A 21,908-nucleotide genomic window follows, 5' to 3' on the forward strand; every position below is an offset into this window, starting at 1 on the left:
GTATTTCAAGTTGTTGACATTTCCTTGATATGATTTAAAATATCAAGTAAATGGTCAAAAATAATGAAATCATTTTTATTTTGTTAGATTTCACGGATCCCGGGATCCCACTGAGCTATAATTCTAACTAACTGGAGGTAGCACTGAATGTCAAAGATGCGTGTCGCCAGCCGCCATGTTTGCGTGAGGTAGGTGTCCATAAGAAGCCATGTTATTGCCATGACAAAAAACTCACTGCTATACAACCTAGTTATAAGAAGCCATGTTATTGCTATGGTAAGAAAACTTACTGCTATACCAACCTAACAAAATCAGCGACTCGCTTTTGACAGACTTCTGCCATGGCAGTGCTACCTCCAGTTATAATTTTAGCTCAGTGCGGGATCCCGCCATTAACTCGGGGTAGGTCTTTGGAAACTTCAGATTTGAACCATAGGAGTAAGCTGCCTATTAGCTGCTACAATGTGTAACCTGTCACAGACTAATGAGGTTGTTTACTCTTCTGATCCAACAACCATGTTTTATAATCAGCTATACTAATTTATGTGACTAGCCGTACCATATGAGTACGTAATTACACAGGTGTTTCGTGATCAATTGTCAGTAAAGTTTACTCTGTTGATATCAATCCCTTTATTTTATAAAAATACAGTATGGATACATATTTATTTATAAAACAAAACTTAATTTAAAAACCTATATACTAGTCTCATCATTCAAAATCTCGTAGAATATTACAAATAAATGCTTTTCTAAATTTGCAACAAAATATGCTTTCTAAGTACTAGCTGACCTATGCCACAGAAAAATTAGAGTAGGCTATAACGTTATCCGTGCCGTGCGAAGCATTCGCACTGTACCCTCCTAACATCCCACTAGATTAAAATACACAACGTAGACTCAGAGTAATACTGCGTTCTTAGTGCATCGATTTCAGATAATTAACTTTTTTTAAACACGTTAAACTATTTACATATTTATAATATGTTTACAGGACCTCTTTTGAACACTATATGTTATTTGAAGTGATGTTATATTTTAATACAATTTTTGTGTTCATGGCTTTGTTTTTACATGGATACAGTTTTCACTGAAAAATCGCACCCTTGAGAACGCCACAAATAGCTGAATACGTATAAAAACGGGGGCTGGCACGTAAAATTCTTCCTTCTTTGGCATCGTCCATGTGTCTTAATTATAGTCAATAGTCATGACAAAGTTAACTTTTACGGGAAATTCCTTCTTTACTCAGTTTGACCGGAGTTAGCCAACTGCTTCGCTATGAAAAGTGTCTAGGTGCCCAAGTGAGCTACGACCAATCTTTGGGCCCTGCTTAGCGTTTTGGTTTCTACTGATCAACTGATATTAAAGTTCTTTTTAGCATGGGTTTATGGGGTGGCGAACCTGAATGCTGGCTTAATTAGTTCACAATTCGATACAACAGAGCGTTTTACGTCCCTCGGTAAAGAACCGAATTGTAACTGAGGTTAACAATTTTCTGTATGTAACCATTGACTATATATACCTACTGTAGGTATATATAGTCAATGATGTAACACATTTTACACATCATAACCACAGACAATAGAATACTTTTTAACCTTTCTTTGTTGAACAGTCGTAAATGTTTTTTGCAAAAAATGGCTCTTGAACAACATTGGTTGATATTGAGTTTATAGATTTATGTGTCATTGACAACTTTGCGTTGGAAATTAGGACTTTTTTAGAGTGGAAATTGTTTGTTTTGATAGCTCAGCTATTTTAACAAGAGAGTAAAAATCTCCCTTGTCAACCGTACAAATCTTCCTACGATTCGTTTTCAGCTCTTCATAATCAGGATTAGCCTTAAATGTTATGAATGAATTAAAGTGAATATCTGTGAGATTTAAGTATTCATTGTAAAAGTTTGAATTTAGAAAAATAAACAATCAACATTATTACATATTAACACCCTACCTTTATTTTCTCTAAGCAAATATTGTCAGGATAAATAAATGAAACACATATCCATCTGACAAGCAGTTTATTATATTTTATACTGCAAAGTCTGTCTTTTTACATACCTCGTTTAGTTTATTCGCACCTATCTTCAAATCCTTCAAACGTATTGTTAATGAGTTTGACCAATCTTTCTGAGAACATCATTTTCTTCGCTGTCAATTGAAATAAATCCAAATCGACCGTTTTGTCTAATTTTGGCATTGTCTTCTCATCGCGTACCAACCTAAATTCTGTAGTACTCCAATTCAAGCTACAGTGGGCAGTTTCGTCATCAGGACGTTCCAACCTCATTGTAAAAGTCATTTGAGTCTTCACGTCGAAATGATCATAACTGTACAAGGGTTTACGTTTGCAGCAATTATACAATTTCTGCCATAAATATCTCTTTCTGACTTGTGATATTTGTGCATGTGGATCGTAACGTCCAATTCGAACGCAGGCCCATCTCTAGTAAAAGGGTTAGCTCCTTTCTAAGACGGTAACGCCTGTAATTGTCAAATCCCAACATCCAATGCACCCACACTCTACAATTCCATCGGAGTTGGTAGATTTGTAGGAGGTAGATGGATTATCAAAGGGGCATTCATTCTTAAGCGGCAATTCGGGCAAAAGACCAACAATGGATTCCACGATTTTGCCATAACTTGGATCACCACTTACCACTTGAATTGAAATGAACGTGATCACTTGCACAATTAACATCTCGTCTCGTCGTCAAGCGAGACCCCTGAAGATTGGAGAATGAGGTACACAACACAAGACGACAGTAATCACTAATGTTGACTCGATATGATGTTATCCACAAGCTTAACCAAACATAATTATATAATTACACAGGTGTTTGGCAATTAGCTCTTGACATTTTACCAATCTAGTGTACCTGTTGCTCTAAATCGATCAATTATCAAATAGGTTCAACTTCAAAACTAATAACATACATTTTTATTTTCGATGAGCTTAAAAGACTCAACTCAAAGTTTATAACTAATGGAAATTTTGTACTTTCAGGTAATTTAATAACACGGACGATGCTGATCAAGAAGTTATTTAATAAGCCTATTGTGTTCGATTAGATTGGTCAAATTAAAAAACAGCCTAATAGACCACATCCAAAATGAGATTTAGCGGATAATCAAAATTACTTTGTTCAGCCTTAAGATACGATAAGCACTCTTACTAACTTAAATACCTAACATTTTTTATGCAAAATCACGTGTGAATTTTCGGGACCTAGAGGTGTAATCTGTACAAGAGCTCTTATTTACTTTGCGTCCCGAAGATCATAATTTATCCAGCTTGGCAGCCAAAGTAGGCTATGTACCCACAGTTAAAATTTTTGGTAGCGTCGCGGACATCGAGCCCAAGGCAGCGATGTCGTGGGTTCGGATTCTGGTCACTGCCGAAAACATTTTTATCAGTACAGTTCACCTTTGTACTGTACCGGCTCACCCCTTGCTTTGCTGGATACGTTCCACGCACGGGCAAATGCGAGGCTAAAATAGGCCACCAAGCTCTTTAAAAAATCTTTTTTTAGGGGCAACAGTACAGGAGTTCACTATGGACAGGTACACAACACACTATGGACAGGTATATGGACAGGTGGACACAAACAGACTTTAGAATGTACATTGGTTGCAGTAGAAACAAAATTAGGACAGACATTGGTAGGAAAAATCCCAAACAAGTAGTGTGACAAGCAAAACGTAACAAGCTTGGTAACTTCTATGCTGATTAATTTGCTCTTAGTTTACATTGTAAGTACTTTGGGACCGAGCTTTGCTCGGAGAAAATCATAAGTATACTCTGAGAGCAATCTTTGGTCAATGTTGAAACAGCGATTCGTCGACGCTCCTGCTCAAGATGATCGGGCGGCCTGTTGTTCATCATATTGATCGGCCATAAGATCTGAAATTATTTCTATACTTTCATTCTTCAATGCGAGACTTGTCCGAGGTTCTGAGACATTTGGTGAGATGTATGAGCTGGTTGAATGTAGACGAAGTGATGTTAACTAAAAGGTATTGACGATGACATGGGCACTTTCAATGGCTGTAGGACGGAAACTGGATTTTTGGATTTTTCCCAGCCTTGTGACCAACTGTAATAAATCTTAGGTGACCAAAAATACCTCATTTTAAATTTTAAAAATCAATATCTTCGAAAGAAAAAAAGTTTGCCTGTACACGTGCTTGTTTTTGAGTACCGAGGATGATCAGGAAAAATGTGAACTATTTGCGAAGCATCTGGGATCGGTTTACTCTACTGCATCAGACACAACCCCCTCTTTTGACTTTTACTCAGTGAATACCGTCTGCAGTGTTAGTCTCTCACTCGCTGAAGTCAGGCTCAAGTTATCTCAACTGGATGGTTCAAAGGGTGCGGGCCCCGACAACATACCACCTTCATTGTTGCGCTTCGGCTGCGATCTGCTTGCTGAACCCTTGCAATTTTTATTCAACCAGTCCTTGGCCGAAGGCATATTTCCTGCAGCCTTTAAGCATGGGTATGTCGTACCCCTTCCTAAATCTGGTGATCACAGTGATATAAAGAATTACCGCCCTATCACTATCCTTTCTGCACTTGGTAAAGTATTCGAGAGCTTGGTTCTGGACAGACTGAAGATTTTCATCGAAGGTATTATCTCCTCAAATCAACATGGTTTTGTCGCAAAGAAATCTACAATCTCGAATTTATTATTGCTTCAAGAGAGAGCTCTGTCCGCCTTTAGAGCAGGTCGCCAGCTTGACGTCGCCTATATCGATTTCGCCAAAGCGTTCGACAAAGTAGACCACAAGATCCTCGTGACAAAGCTTAGGGACTATGGCATTCTACAACCACTACTTGGCTGGCTGGAGGACTACTTAACTGGGCGCACGTTGACTGTCAGGCTTGGACCTTCGCAATCGCAACCATTTCACCAGACCTCGGGTGTACCACAAGGCTCACATTTGGGACCCTACCTATTTAATTTGTTCATCAACGATCTGGTGGCTTCTATCGAGGTTGGATGTCTCGCGTTTGCTGATGATCTCAAGGTGTTTGTGGAGGTTAAGACGGAAGAGGACTCAATACGCCTTCAAATATGTCTTGACAATGTCTTTGCTTGGTGCAAAGTCAACAAGATGGAGATCAATCCTGGAAAATGCTCAATATTAACCTTCCATCGTTCCAAGAATCCAGACATCTTCATTTACATGCTCGGAGAGGACAGTATTCCTAGAGTCACGTCCACAAAAGATTTGGGGGTGATATTCAGCAGTGATCTGAGTTTCGACGAGCATATAAACTCTATAGTCAGCAAGGCTAACAGGCTGGTTGGTTTCATCTCCCGTTCTACCAAAGGTATGAATAACCCATCTGCATTAAAAACTCTGTATTGTGCAATGGTGAGACAGTGTCTGGAGTATGCTTCCCCGATCTGGACTCCGTATACAGTTGGTGGACGCACTCGTCTTGAAGCAATCCAGGAAAGATTTTTGAGGCTGGTGGGAGTGCGTCAGGGATACCCCTATCGGGAGGTGCCAACGGATGTTCTGGCTGAGGAGCTGAAAATCCGGCCATTACACATGAGGCGCAGCGTTGCTGATGTTGGTCTCTTGTACAAGCTGCTAAGGGGCCATATATGCTGTCCAGAGCTGCTTTTAGAAATAGACATCAGAATCCCTACCATAACAAGATCCAGAGACCTATTCGGCCGTCGCTTCAGAGGCACCACTTATGACTTTCACAGTCCTCTGGCAAGAATCCTCAGGCTGGGCAACAGAGTTGCTCGTGATGTCGACTTCTTCGCTGACAGCTACACCTCCATAAGGAGAACAACCGAAGCAACCCTGGTGGAGATGTTGGACTAGCCTCAACGCCTCTATTGTTATATATATTCTTGTTAAAAATTCTATTGTTGTATTTTGCTCTTTGTTATATTTATTATTGTTATATCTTTAGTCTTTGTTAACTTATTCATTGTCAGATTATTTATTATTGTATTCTATTGAGTATTGTATTGTTATATTTATTATTGTTATATCTTTAGTCTTTGTTAACTTATTCATTGTCAGATTATTTATTATTGTATTCTATTGAGTACTGTATTGTTCAGCTTGTTTTTGTTTTTTTGTTTTGTTTTTTTGTTTTTTTTTTCATCTATGTATTTAGCATTCTATTGAGTATTGAAAATTGTTCAGTTTTTGTATACATCTATGTATTGGCTTAGCCGTTGGCATGTATAAATATATAATATACCTACACTTACTTTTCAATTCTAAGAACTGAACTGCTACTTTAGAAAGCGGTCGTAGGTAGAAGTATTAAAATTAACATAGGTGTGTCGGTGTGTGTCATAATATTTATCTTATTATATCGATTGTAAATCCAAACCAAAGGCAAAGACCATGATTTTAGACATCCCGCCAAATCTGACAAAATCTATCATCATCTAAAAACATCGAAAGGTAATCACCTGTTATGCAAGTGAAAATCGTGAAAATACTTACTCTCTTCTTCTTCCTCTCCTCTCTGTCACAAAAAAACTAAGAAACTTGATGACTGTTTGAGGTTAAAGATCGATGTGTAGTGGCGTTTTCACATTAATTTAACTTAATCGTTCGTTTTATCTCACTATTTATTGTTAGATTAAGTCTCCATCTCTTAAAATGCCTCCCAAGGCAAAGCCAGCAGCTCCAAGCAAAAAGACGGCTGAAAAGAAGAAAGAAAAAGTCATTGAGGTAATATTATCTTGTAAACACAGACTATCACGTTGCCCATATTGACATTAGCAAAATTTGGTATTATAAGATTACTGAAAAAGGTATATAAATGGATAATAAATCATCGGACTATAAAGAATGTGGGACAACTTATACTAACAAATAAAATACATTTAAGGCCTAGGCCTATTGGTGTTTAACGAAAGCTCAAGTTGATCAGTTGCAGACTGATTCTGGGTTACCCCAATTTACAATAAATAAAAGTATTATCATTTAAGAAGGTAAAATGTCTGTAATTTAAATTATAAATAGGCCTAGGCCTAGATGTTCCATCATATTTAGTCTATTTTCTTTGATAAATAGAACCTTTTTAATCAAATCGTTATATACATGACAATCAGCCATTGTATTGTAGACCTAGGGCCTATAAGTTAGTTTTTTCCGAATAAGGACAATAGGTTGCATATCATTGTGGTAGATAATATAAGGGTACAGTTTCTTAACTAGGCTATGCTAATATCGATTGAAACTATCGAATTGAAATAAAAATGAACTGTTGGTTGCTGTATTGTTAAAAGTACTAGTGTACATGTTGCTCGAATTTGAGCAATTGCAAAGTATTACAGGATTTATTTCAAAACGAATAACAGTCATATTTACTATAAGTTTAAAAGAGTCAACTCAAAGATTACCGGTGTGTAACTCAGACCATGTTTATCTTCGTTATTGATAAAACTAAAGCATTCCGGCCGGTTTTCTCCTTCTCAAAATGCCTCGCTGTACAGGCAACACAGGTCATTGATAGAGGGCCAATTGAGAAGGAAAAGTCGTTTTGGGGTAGTGTTAGGGCACATTTATAACCTAATAACATAGATTAAGCATAGATCTATGCTAATAGTTGAGATTGTCCAGGGTCAGGTGCTGACTGTGATGAGTTAGGCCTTTTACGCGTCACTGTTCTGTAGCTGCGGTCGTTATCACGATTACGCCTCCTGTCTATGTTTCGTTGTCGTCGCGTCAGAGGCATTTAAAAGAAAAAAACAACAAATAAACAAATTATAGCTACACAAAACAACGATAAATGCACAAATTTAAGTTACAACCATACTAACACGATCCGTCTTGGTTGTTAACTCAAATAGTAAATAAATGTACTCAATGCGTTTCATTGAATTGAAAAATAAATAACAGCAATTAAATTATACAGCTGATCAAAATGTAAACAATTATGTTCTTCATGGGAACCTTCAAAGCCATTGGGGCAGAGTCCAAGGGACTTTTTCAAAAATGTAAGGCCAGTTTGAAAATCTACGCGACACGCTCTTTCCAATGAGACATCAATGGATAAAATCGGTTAAGAAATGGCAGAGGAGTTCAACCGACAAAGTTTCATGTAGCGTATTAATTATATTATAGATTTTTAACCTGTCACAAAAATAGGTAAATCATGACTTTTAATTTAACCCACAAATGTGTAAAAGCGGAACAATTTTTAAATAAGTATCAATTTCTATATAATTCCTAACTGTTGTCTCTATTGTATTTTAAAAATACCACACGACTTAAATTTTTTAAATTTTTAGGATAAGACTTTTGGCCTGAAAAACAAGAAAGGTGCCAAGCAACAGCGATTCATTCAGCAGGTTGAGAAGCAGGTTAAATCTGGAGGTGTGCCTGCTCGGAAACTGGATGAACCTAAAAAAGATAAAGATGCGAAGCTCAAAGAGCAAAAAGAGATGTCTCTGTTGTTTCGGCCTGTACAGAAAGTTGAAAAAGGTATGCTAAAGTTGTCTAATTCAAAACTATATTTTAATCTTTTAAAGCTTATGTAGTTTGTATTTGGAAAATGTTAATGTTTTTAGGCAAAGTTAGGCTTATGAATCCTCTTCCTATTTAACACACTTTTATGGTAGCAAGTTGGTTGTACAACTGATTTTGTAAATATTGCAGTGATTTTGGGAATTTGTATCATGCTGTTGTTGTTGTTGCTTTCAATAGATTTTGAGCAGTTGCTCCCTTAAACTGTTGGCTACTAGGCCTTCCTTTGCTTAATCTTTTTGATAATTTCCAAACAATATATCATCTGCATGATTTGAATGTTGAAATACGCTACAGGACTATAAATTCCAAGACCTTTCTAGACTGCCAAACGCATGGTAAAAAAATTGAAAGCTTTTTAAATAGGCCTCAGTTAATTTGAGTATATGTTCTTGACTTTACATTCTTTTCTAGGAGCGGACCCGAAGAGTGTTATTTGTGCTTTCTACAAGCAAGGCCAGTGCACAAAGGGATCTAAGTGTAAGTTTTCTCATGATTTGACGGTGGAGAGGAAGGCGGAGAAGAGAAGTATGTACGTAGACATGCGAGAGGATGAAGATGGAGACACGATGGAGAACTGGGACGAGGCCAAGCTGAAGGAGGTTGTGGAGAAGAAACATGGAGAAAAGGAGAAGAAGATGCCCACTACTGATATTGTGAGTTTACACAATTTAAGGCAACTTACTTCAATACTTATAGGATTTTATAAATTTTTCATTTTTGTTAGTCTGTAAACAAATTTAGAACGTTTTAAAATTTATAGCAAGCTAAATCTAAATTGGTGGAAAACATTACCTGAAATCCTTGAGTTAAAACTAACAAAAATAAAAGTAGGCCTTTAAAAAAAAGGTCTTACAATTTGAGAAAAATTTTAGACGAATAGCAACGATTATGTATCTGCATGCAGAAGTGATTGCAGAAGTGCATTCACTGTTAACTGTTAATTTTATGTTTGTAATATTTAAACTTGTTATCAAATTTACACAGTTGAATAAATTCTAAAAACAGTTTTACCTTTTTGCAGCTGAGATTTTAAAACATACTTAAGCAAAACAATAAATTTCAAGCAGTCGTTTTGCTCAATTTTCTTTATGAATCCTGATTGGCCGAAGCATGGTAAACTTATACATGTTGTAATGTCAATTTTACGGAAAACGCTCAATTAGTTATTGGAGTAAAAAGGTTAGGAAATGATAACTTATTAGCCTACTTACTTACTAAAAAATGTGAAAAACTACTGTAGAGCGATGTAGCGGTACTGGGCTCATGAGGATCGTTTAAGGCTCATTCCTTCTTAATGAGTTTACTCCAGTTAATTACCAGTAGGTAATAGTTTGTGCATAGTTTTTAGATAGTTTAATATTGTTTATTGTTCTATCTCTATACAGATCTGTAAATACTTCCTGGACGCAGTAGAGAAGAGCAAATATGGTTGGTTTTGGCAGTGTCCCAATGGAGAAAGCTGCATCTACAAGCACGCCCTACCTCCAGGCTTTGTACTCAAAAAGGTAATCAGTCTCAAGCGATCAAGTAGTATTTGTACAAAAATACCCACGTCGCAGCAAACCTGCAGACTAAGCAAATTTTCATTTGCCTGATTTGACTCTTACTTAAACTGTAGATAGCATTAGGTTTTACGAGTACATAGTTTTGCTGCTACAGGGGGGGGGGGTAATAAAGTGTGTTTTTTTGGTAAAACATTAATAGCTTAGTATAAAATATAGAAATTGACCAGGTTTGATCAACATATATATTTAGAAATAAGCAAACTAGCCTACAACATTTTACTTATTCTCCATAAGAATAACATAGGGTATTTTTAATTTACAATTTTTGTGATTTTCTACGTAACCGATAACCGCACAAAAACAATTCTATATTATTTGTTTTTTTTAAGCTCTTTGAAATGGTTTGAAGAGGAATTGGGAAATCTTGAGTTTTAGGGCAAAAAATGAGAAAACCCAATTTTTACCCCATAAAGCCCCGTTCCCATGGTCTGATCATGCTGGTTCGTAAACTCATTCAAATTTATCTACATCTTCAAGCCAAATTTCATTAAAATCAGACAAAATTACTCAAGTTATCACATTCACAGGCGTATATGTGTATATCTGGATTTTTAGCCATGCTTAATCTTTAAATTTCAGGATCGCAAAAAAGAAGAGAAGAAGGATGAAATTTCGTTAGAAGACTTAATAGAAAAGGAGCGATCAGCACTGAGTGCATCTGGGAAATTTACCAAAGTTACGTTAGACAGCTTTTTGGCATGGAAGAAACGGAAGGTTAAGGAGAAGAAAGAAGCTCTTCAGAAAGAAGAAGACAAGAAGAGGAATGACTACAAGGCTGGTCGACAACATGGGGTGAGATTTTTTTGTTTAATTTTTATACAGGGTTAGTAAAAAGTGTGGAGACCCTCTGTTATTTTTTTTAACGGCCCATACTAGAAAAACTAAACTCGGCACACCAATATGGCATGTTATGAAGTACTTTTTGGGCATAACCGCCACTTGGTGTTCATCCCCAAAATGGGGGATTTTGGGGGAAACTCAAAAACTTCAAATACAAAGATCCATCGAGTGACCCCTCATTTTGAAGGTTCTGGTAAAAGAAAACCAACAACGCAAACTATGAGTCTCTATCTCAGTTCAGTACAAAATGGCAGCCAATTGAATTCCTCATAAGTTCCCAAACCCAAATTGGGGGATTTTGGGGGAAACTCAAAAATTTTAAATGATAAGCCCGATCGAGTGACCCCTCATTTTGAAGGTGCATCTCTAGGTGGTCTCTATCTTAACACAGTGAAATATGGCAGCCAATTGAATATAAAATTGCAAGTTATTTCCGATTTCTAAAGATTTCAATCAGCTTCCATTTTTTACTGGATTGAGATAGAAACCTCTAGTTTGCGTTGTTAGTTTTCTTTTACCAGGACCTTCAAAATGAGGGGTCACTCGATGGGTCTTTGTATTTGAAATTTTTGAGTTTCCCCCAAAATTCCCCATTTTGGGGATGTACACCAAGTGACAATTATTCCTAAAAAGTACTCATGACATGTCATAAAGGTGTGCCGAGTTTAGTTTTTCTAGTATGGGCCAATAAAAAATAACAGTGGGTGTCCACACTTTTTACTAACCCTGTAGATAAGCATTATAATAAATAGGCCTAGTGATGTTATTTACTATATATATTGATAAAATCCAATACGATAACTAGCATTACTCAATAAATGTAGGCTACACATGTGCTGTATGTAATAATTGACATTATAACTGCAATCATGGTGATACAGTGATCGTATTTCCTGATTGACGAAATATTTATGTTATCTACTGCGATCATCTTCTGCAACTGTAGTCTTCTCATTTTACGACGACTACTTAAATAAGAACCTAGGGAATGCCATTAAATTAATGGATGCTCTGCCATATGCTGTTGGGAAATATTTTTGTTTTCACGGTTGAATGGTCAACCTTTCAGTTACTTTTTTCCCTCACATCAATATGTCAAAACTTCCCTATAAGGGTGAGAACTGCTACAATAGTAGTGGGGGAAGTATCAAACATGGCACTAGTGTCAGATTTAAATACCTCACTTTGTTGTGAGTAGCACTTTTGGAGATATTTGTTTGTAGACAACCCTTAATAATGCAAACGTCCAAAACCTATCCGTACCTACCAACCTACCTATCCAAAAGTATCCGTACACTAGTTGTAATATTTTTTGTCGTGTTCATTATGGGTTGGTTTGCATTCCTCAATAACAACGAGTTAACATTTTGTAAGATTTATTAAATTGGAGCATTCTGTTTAAGATTTTATAAAACAATCAAACTTTTTTTTACTAAAAATTTAACTCTGAAGAAAAAAAAGTTAAATTATTTTTGCAGCTGTCTGGTAGAGAAATGTTCTTCTTCAACCCAGACTTGGCGGCAAATGATCTGATGGATGACGGAGATGAAGCTTTCGACTCTTATCAGAGAGAAGAAGACGAAGATGACAGTGAGGTTAAGGTAATCATGCAGTCTGTTGTGTATATTTTGTTCAATTTAAGTGATATTGCATGGACAAGTTAACTTTTTATTAGTCATATCCAAAGTGGTTTACTTAATCGTTACTACAAGTGACATTTTTTAGTGAGAGCCATTCACTTGTATAGCTCGGTAGTTTGTGTGTACGCTGCAACAAAAAAAGCAAAATACTATGATGCATGAGTTGTGAAGAGTTGAATGATGTGTTTGAGCTATTTAATTAATGAATTTCTTTAAAATAGTAATAATTTATGTAATTTTCATATAGGCTATTAAATGCTCCAAGTTTTTAATGTTGGATAACCTTATGTCCTGTAAATATTTTTAAAACTATATCTAAGTAAATAATTATGGACAGGATAGTTAATTCGTACTTTCACACTAACAATGTTTTTGTTCTTGTTAATGTTGTGTGTTGTCCAGTACCGAGACATTGAGCTGGAGATCCTCGCTATGGAAGCCAGTGAAGCTGACGGTGCAGGCATCACAGTGGCTCCAGACGACAGACTGAAGAATACTCCAATCACCAACGGCACAGTGTCATCTGAAGGTGGGTACTGTACTGGTAGAAAGTTCACAAGTTCCTATTGGAAACAGAGCTAGCACACCTCTTATATAAATTATCCTACCCGGGCTTGGCCAACAAATTATTTCCAAATGAGCTCTAGAGTCAACTGCTGTCCCAGCTCAACCTGAAAATTGGAGGACCCGCAGGTCTCTACTGATTTTCTCATTGTCTTCGACCTGTTTTAATTATGGTACTACTTTTTGCCATTCCAAGATTCTGTGTTGAGTTTGGGAGAAAATCTGTGATCGACCATGATTGATTGGTTCTCAAAATTTAATAAATTTGTTATTTACAGAGAGTCCTTCGGAAGAAACCGCCTCCGCCTCAGCTTCTGCCGTCCCCATCAATGAAAATCTGTTTCTGGACGATGACCTGGACGACCTTGAAGATGAGTTGGATGAACTTTCGCTCGATCAATGAACTCCTCAAAGTCCTCCTTCGTTTTTAAGTCTAACATCGCTTGAATTAAATATAATTTTCTGTTTAAATTTCTGCTCTTATATTATAATCCTATTCCAACCTGTTAAGATTTGAAATCACATAAAACAATTAATTTTAATTTATTCTAAACAGTTCCATATACTGTATACATACTCCTGCCGCAGCAAACCTGCAGACTAAGCGGATTTCCATTTGCCTGATTAGATTTACACTAAAATGTCTCCTTAAAAATATCACATTTATTGGATTTAAATAGAATTAGTTTAACGAGTACTTAAATTTGCTGCAACTGGAAGGGTAAAAGTGTATTTTCTTGTGTAAAATGTTAATAGTTTAGTAATAAATAAATGTATTTTCCAAATTTGATCAAAATATGTTCTTAGTTGATCACACTACAACAGTTTACTTATCCTCCATAAGAATAATATGGGAATTTTAAATTTACAATTTTCTAGAATTTTCTCCGTAACCATTAGGTTCATATTAACACTTCAATATATTAAGTTATTTGTTTTTTTGGATCAGTTGCTGAAGGTCTAAATCCCGGAAGGTCTAATTAGACCTTTGGCACACATTTTGCATTTAATACTTGTTGCTGAGGGTCTAAACAAGCAGTATGCCGAAGGTCTAAATCCCGGAAGGTGTAAAAGTACGGCCAGAAAACTCGCCCACTGATACTGTTTTAGACCTTGGGCTAGCAACCTATATTTTGTTAATAAATGTTTATAAAATGAGAGTTGCCGAAGGTCTAAGTCCCGGAAGGTCTAAAAATGAGAGTATTGCTGAAGGTCTTAAGTCCCGGAAGGTCTAAACATACGGCATTGCATCGTAATGCTGAACTATGACCGTTTTTTAAACTAGCAGTTGCAGTCCAGTTATTGGATTTGAATAGATTCACTTGACAGTTTTTTTACTTAGTCTTAATATCTAGCATCTTTATTTTAATCAACAACAACACAAGTAACGGACCAATGAAGATAAGGTTCAAGGAATGAGTCGGCATACTGCCCGTTTAGACCTTCAGCAACAAGTAGGCTACCAAACGCAAAATATGTGCCGAGGTCTAATTAGACCTTCAGCAACACTCCCATTGAAACATATCGCTAACAGAGGACACACAATCCTATTTATAGAAATTTTTTTAAGTAAAGCAAACGTCTAGATATAATTAGATTATCCCTAAAGTAATCTTTAGAAGATACTCAATACCATAAGATAATCTATGAATTAGAATTCAATAGGAAACAATTTATACATAGGTTTGTTCCTCTATTTTTCCTATTTTCCTTGGGCTATATATCCAATTAGAGAAAGATTATTCAAAGAAATACAATAATATAATTATTATGTACAGTAATTTTAATGTTAATTATTCATTCGGTGCAGGGACGAAGTCCACCCAAAACTGGACCAGGGCACCCGCTCTGTGAAGGTTGATCTAAACTAGTGGTAGGTGGTAGCCGTGGTAGATACGGAGGGGACTGCGACTTAAAACACGGGTTACACTAGGCTGGCATCATCGGCGAATTGAAAGAAGCCACTACTGTCAGCTTAATGTGATGTGACCACAAAATTCGCAGCTGGCGAGTATTTGTCAGCGGCTGGCGAGCAGCCTGGTGGGCCTGGTGTGACTCGTGCTTAACTGATGGCTTACTCCTGACTAAAGGGGGGGGGGGCGATGTGGTGACTGACGTAACGTGGACAGATGGACAATGCCCCTAGCGTCACATATTAATAGCTCTTGCCAGTTAGGTATGCCCATGTTAAAGCGAAGGCAGAAGCATCCACCACCATATGACCCCCACCCTAGTACTCAGTATATAGATGGCAACAATCCATTTCATTCAACACAAAATAAATCGCACAGGAACTTTGACTTTGATTACCATTCCTGGCACATTCACAATACATAGGGGTTTGGACCACTCGCCCTTAAAATTAATTAATTGTTGAATACTTTCTCCTGTAAAATCAAAATGCCACCGGTGTAAATAGCTATAAAAACAGTGTTGTTGCGCCCTCCTCAATCCTAATATAAAGCCCTTGTTCGTCCAATACTTGAGTATGGTTCCACAATTTGGTCCCCTCATCAACTGAACCACATTAACCAGTTGGAAAGCATCCAGCGCCGCTTCGTCAGACTTCTTGGATGTAGGCTTGGGTTTGACTACCTACGTACTCCTGTGAGTGAGGTCGAATCTCTTTTTGGCCTCACCCCTCTTCACGTGAGGCGGCAACACTCGGACCTACTGACACTTTTCAAGTTGGTTAATGGGCTCCTGGACTGTCCGGATCTACTCTGCGGCATCCACTTGCATATACCAACAGGAACCCGTTCCAAAACGATATTCCGTAGACGCTACCAACCCACCTACTATGCAGCTAACAGCGGCCTTTCGAGACTTCTACGTACTGGGAGTGATGTCGCAATCCACCTGGACTTCTTCCACGACTCATTGTCCTCGTTCCGGAGAAAGGTCGCCTCCCTGCTTATGTGATAATAATTCTAGTCACTAACTGTAGAATCTCACCTTCCTTAGCTCTAGTCGAATTAATGGTTCCTGTTGTTGCTGCCAAGTATCACCTCTCATGTCATGTTTTTTTTTTTTTGTAAAATCAAATTTTTTGCCACATTGTACTATTATCCAAAACTATCTTCACTGCTTCTAATTTATATTGTTAACTTATCGTCTTTCCTTGTCTATTTTGTTATTTTTGTTATTGCTATTGTTATTGTTATTCAAGATTGTTATTATATAGTATCTATTACTTGTTACTTGTTACTTGTTAATTTTTGTTCATTAATTATGTTCTTGCTGTTACCACTCACTGTTGCATGTATTTTGCCATCTTTTAATATTGTATACATTCTTGTAAACTGGTGTAAACCGTTGGACATAAATAAATAAATAAATAAATAAATCCTCATCCCCCCATCACCAATAGCAATCTAGGTGTAACCATAGATAAAACTTGGAACTATGTTTTATCATAGACTAAGCAACACAATGGAGTATGATTTATTTATGGTGTAACTTTAACCATGTTTTATCCATGCTTTAACGTTGCACTTAAATTGAAAAGTTAATATACATCTAAACTAATACCTAGTAATACCTTCTATATTCAATAAGTAAATTTTGTCATATCATTGCATCTTTTATATTATTACTCTATGCTGTCACGTCATAAACAACTTAACCAAAATTAAAATTATTTCCGTTTGATTTGTAGGTTATAGTAAATTTAGTTAATCGAATATGTGAATTATTTTTACTTGATAAGTCAACAACAGTTATTTTTGATACTTCATAATGGCTACAAAACAGTCAAAAGGTTCTGAAAAGAACGGTGTTGCCAAAATTGGACATTTAGAGTCTGTGTGGGTTAGAGCTTTCTCCTCTCATTCAGAATGGCCTGATAAGGTAAGTCAGTTTTATATTCGCCTTTTTAGGTTCAGATGTATCCCGAGTCTCGATAGTATCACATTTTAAACTAAATAAAACAAAATATTAAGTTACTACGATACACGATATTCTAACAACTTATTTCAGCACCAATAAATTTTATAAAGGCCAACCTAGGCCTGTGTTACTCTCTCAGGCCCTTCCTACAACGCCTTTACGCTTAATAGGAAGCTTTTGATAATTTTATGACTTAAACCATGACGAAATAAACAGTCAACTCAACTTGCTTTGAGTAGAGTTAACATTACCGGTTCCGTAAGTTTTCAAAACGAGAAAGCTAGGCATGTTTGGCTGCAATCATGAAATAATAGGCCTACATTTGTGCTAAAAGGTATCATATAGGCAATAGGCTATCTATGGCGAATTTTCAATGTTTCCCATCCCACTTTATACTATAGACCTAACAGAAACAAAATTTCCTGTCATACCGTACCCTAACTTAACTTAGGCCTATCGACCAAGATTGTTACCGTCAAGCGGGGTAATTCTGACCCCCCAGGGGTAACATTGACCCCGGGGTCAATTATTTTTATTATATTCTTTTTTAAATAGTAGGTTATAAATAAATTGAAAATAAAAAATATGATAAATTTCAGTAGTTTGGTAGCAATTTGAAAACAAATAATATTTAGCAGAAATTAGTTTTATAACAATACAAAAAAATTATAATACAATCATCTACAATACAGCTGTATAATTTCATAACAAAAAACTTTTTCAGCCCAGCAAAAACTGTTGGTTCTGGCACTGTCAGGATTTTATATGGTAAAATATATATGTTTTTAGGAATATTTGAGCACTTATTACAAGCAAATAAAGAAAATTAAATAAATTAATAATTATTTTTTAAGGCCTTGTAACATTGACCCCTTATTTTTTTTGCCTTCGGATAACTTTGACCCCTCGTTATAATTCCAAGTTACTAATTAGTAATTAGCCTACACATCATTTTTATTAATTCTGGTATATTTAATTTAATTGATTTATGTATATAATGTAATAGACCTACTAAAAATGTTGATTTATAATTGTTTTATTTTTATCTATGAAGTTGAGGTAAAAGCAATCTGTGGAAAGCGAGGAAAACAACACTTTAACCAGGTCTTTGCCTGTTAAATTAAAAAAATCAACAGTTTGTTGAAGTAATGTGACTTAATTCTGTTGACACTAACTATGGCGACAAATTTACATCCAAAAGAAAATTATGTGTTTTCTATTCTGCCCCATCTGTAGATCTGATTGGTAAGTAGCCGGGAACTCTGGAATCTAATGGGCGCAAAATTTTCTATAACTTTTTTGGAAGGGTTTGAGTAAAGGAAATTTAATGATTTTAGTCACTAATAACTTGTAGTTTTGATGTTTTACCTTGGTGTTACATCCTAATCTTCATGTGATAAAAAAAATTGCTAATTTGATTTATTCCATCATTATAGCTTAGGTGAGTTCATAAAAAAAATTTTATGTTCACTCCTTGATGTTGTTACCACTCTATTGTTCTTAAGTAACATTGACCCCTTTTACAGGGGTCAAAGTTTCATTGTACACTAGTAACATTGACCCCAGTGCTTTATTATGTATCATTTTAGTATAATAAATGTAGGGGGTCAATGTCACCCCAAGACACGGGGTAACATTGACCCCTTTTATAATTTTTTTTATGACTAACATATGACAATAAAAAACAAAATAATACTGGTTGGCATTCACACAGTACCTGTATATAATTTAAAAAATATATTGTGAATATTAATCAATATAAACAAAAATTAATCAACAAAAACATAAAAAAAGGGGTCAATCTAACCCCGGTTGACGGTATTACTCGAGTTGTTGTCTACTCGAGAACGTTGTTAGCTATAAGTTACCGGTAGCTTAGTAAGGGGGGAGCGAACCGCTCTGAATAATTGCCTAGAGAAGGGGTCGTCAAAATAGATTGATGGAGCAAGAACCAAGTCAGATAAGATAAAATCAAGCTTATCCACCTTTTCTCACAATATTATCGCTAAGTTATCTTCGGAATCTCCGATGATTAAAAATAGTCTTTGATTTTAAACGACTGCGGTGGATGTGATAATGCCTCTAGGATCGCCGTAGGCATCAACTACCGGTACCTATTTCACAGTAGCTGATGAAGATTTTTGCAAGAAATCTTCATGATTTTGAGCACTTCAATCGCTAGTGATTATCAGATAGTGTATCTGAGGTAGGCCTCTCATTGATTTTAGTCTTATAAATTTAAAAAAAATTTCTGTGGAGGACCCTCAACCTTATAACTGGATGTAATTGCTTCATACCCTCTATAATCTCCACCCTCTAGTGTAGAGTTGTCCCCGAGGGTGTCAAAAAACCCTGCTCTGCCACTGGTTCTTGGCTATCCTAGTTTATTTCAACCCAGTTCAATTTTTTGCCTGTTGACTTGGAACAAAACCACTCATGTTCAAAGACTATCAAGTTTTGGCCCATAATTCTTAAATGAAGCTGATATTACCAAAACATGAAAATATTTGGAAATAGAATAGAGCACCTCGTTTAGGCTATGTTAAAACTACGATCAATTTATTTGCAATAACCCTTCCCCAATTAAAATTTACGTCAGTTCCATTTTGGAGGATCTAAGATCACTGCAAAAAGGTTAACGGTAGTTAGATAGACTATACCTAAAAGTCTATAAAAATTAGTCAATGGCAGTTCAGAGTCAATATTTTAAGAAATGAAAGAAGTAGAGTAGAGCTCATTAGGCCTTATTTAAAATTCATTTTAGGCCTACACTATTCATACTGTGAATGAAGAGAACTTTCAATAGCATATTTTGCAAATTGTGTTCTTGAGCAAGGTCTGCCTTGAATGAGGTGATACTAAGCAAAAACTTAGTTAACTTCTACCAATTAAATGATACATTCAATGTCTTGCTAAGGCTATTTACTTCTAGTGGTATATGACTTCTAAATAAACACTGTTAATTTTCAGGAGGAGTTTCTTGATGTCATCTACTGGATCAGACAAGCCCTTGGTATTGTGGTTGGGATTTTCTGGGGTTTGATACCATTGAAGGGTTTCATCGCTCTACTCCTGTAAGTTCCTATGGCTTCGTTGTTTTACCAGTCTATGTATCATAAGTTACTCCAAAATTGATGTTATTGCACATTTGCCAATTGAGATAGGTAGCTTGTGAGATGTTAAATCGACTTATGGACCAAACATAATAAAGAAAAATATGATTTAGACACAATTTTCTAGTTATAAAGCTGTACTTTCTGAAGTTTACAAAGACTGTCAATTCCATTATACTAGCTTCATAAGAGAAATTCCTGATTATGCATTAAGTTAGGTTATAGAGTTTTACAGTTTTATTAGTCTGTCTAATAATAAAAAATGGAATGAAATATATGTTTGAACACTAGGTCAGTTTTTTAAAGTTATTGTTAGTTATGTTTTTAATATTCATTTTTACATCGAAGCCTATACAATATAATGTTATATGATTTTTGTTTGTAAATTTTTGTTTCATGCAGTGTATTCCTTTTCAGCTTTATGCTAGTCAATGCTGGTGTCATATACATATACTTTGCTAACTTCCAAAGTGTTGATGAAGAGGACTTTGGCGGGGCGTGGGAGCTGACGAAGGAAGGTTTCATGACATCTTTTGCAGGCTTTTTGGTAAGTTAAGTTAGAAAAATGTTAAAGCACATTCATGACTTCTATTGCTAGAAGTACCTAGCCTATCAACTTCCGTTGACTAGTTTCGACTACTGAGTAGTCATTTTCAAAACGAACGTTAAAATATTTGATTGAATGTCATAAAATTGTCTTAAATACATAGTCGAAACTAGTCAACGGAAGTTTGAATGATGAATTGTGGACGTCAAGGTGCGTAACCTGTTATAGTTGACTACTGATTCCAGAAGGCTTCAACATGAATAAAATAAAATATTCTATTACTACACATACCTGCAAGTAAATAATAGATATTTCCTGGAAGATTTAGGTTAGTCTTACATCCTCATTTCGATTATCCACAATAACTCAGCCACTCTTTATGGTGGATAATCGGGAATCTACTGTACTAGTTTTGTTTTTATGGTAGGCCCAAAGTAAGTGTTGACCGTTTTTTTGACAGGGTCTCAAAAAAGAATGCCTGGATTTTAAGTGGCCATTGCTTGGGAACTATTAGAATAGAAGATCAAAAATTGACTTCATACTCATGTGTTACTTAATACTTCATACTTCATGTATTTGTATATGATGGATTTATTGTACTGTACCGGCTCACTCCTTGCTTTGCTGTTAAGGATCCACGCACAGGCGCTTAGTCTATGTGGACTGATACAGTCAGAGATTCATCAAACTTTTCAGAATTTCATTAAAAAAGTATGGAATAGATGTTTTCCCCTTTAATTTGAAGTTAAAATCGTTTTATTATCTAAAAATAGTGTCCAAATAACAGCCGTTCAAAATCCTGGCATTCTTTTTCGGAGACCCTGTACAATAACAAGTTTTTTACTGAATCTCCGGTTTTACCCGTATGTTTTTGTTTTCAGGTAACATGGATCATCATATACTCAGGGCTACATTTTGACTGACATTGAACCCCTTCCTCCATGCCAAAGGACCACTGTGTAGCATTTAAAGGACTATACATTTTTTACAAATGATAAACCCTGTTGTACCTCTTTATTTTTATTTATTTGTACCGAATTTTATATAGCAATATTTAATTTTAATAGGTGTATATACTCGATTTTGTTTTTTTTTTTGGATTGTTTATTGTGGAAAAATCAAGTTGAATGTTATATATTTAAATCAGTATGTAATAGCGTAGGAAATTTTGTTGAGATTAAAGTACCTTCTAAAATGTTGGTTTCTTGTCTTGAATTGTGAACCTT

At 35.9% G+C, this 21,908-nt stretch overlaps 2 protein-coding genes across 2 annotated transcripts; both read left to right on the forward strand.

Moving 5' to 3' along the window:
* Positions 1-6,526: 6,526 nt before the first annotated feature.
* LOC129002912 (zinc finger CCCH domain-containing protein 15 homolog) lies at positions 6,527-13,593 on the forward strand. The gene is made up of 8 exons (XM_054431031.1): positions 6,527-6,722; positions 8,288-8,480; positions 8,937-9,178; positions 9,911-10,030; positions 10,670-10,882; positions 12,409-12,531; positions 12,973-13,099; positions 13,413-13,593. The coding sequence occupies exons 1-8, from the start codon at positions 6,651-6,653 to the stop codon at positions 13,535-13,537; spliced, it is 1,215 nt and encodes a 404-aa protein (XP_054287006.1). The 5' UTR covers positions 6,527-6,650; the 3' UTR covers positions 13,538-13,593.
* Positions 13,594-16,760: 3,167 nt separating this feature from the next.
* On the forward strand, positions 16,761-21,881 carry LOC129003194 (GEL complex subunit OPTI). The gene is made up of 4 exons (XM_054431475.1): positions 16,761-16,983; positions 19,993-20,096; positions 20,553-20,682; positions 21,564-21,881. The coding sequence occupies exons 1-4, from the start codon at positions 16,873-16,875 to the stop codon at positions 21,603-21,605; spliced, it is 387 nt and encodes a 128-aa protein (XP_054287450.1). The 5' UTR covers positions 16,761-16,872; the 3' UTR covers positions 21,606-21,881.
* Positions 21,882-21,908: the final 27 nt, after the last annotated feature.

Source organism: Macrosteles quadrilineatus, unplaced genomic scaffold, assembly GCF_028750875.1.
Source record: "Macrosteles quadrilineatus isolate MER2022 unplaced genomic scaffold, UCM_ALF_1.0 Scaffold_9__3_contigs__length_116548681, whole genome shotgun sequence".
Taxonomy (NCBI): Eukaryota; Metazoa; Arthropoda; class Insecta; order Hemiptera; family Cicadellidae; genus Macrosteles; species Macrosteles quadrilineatus.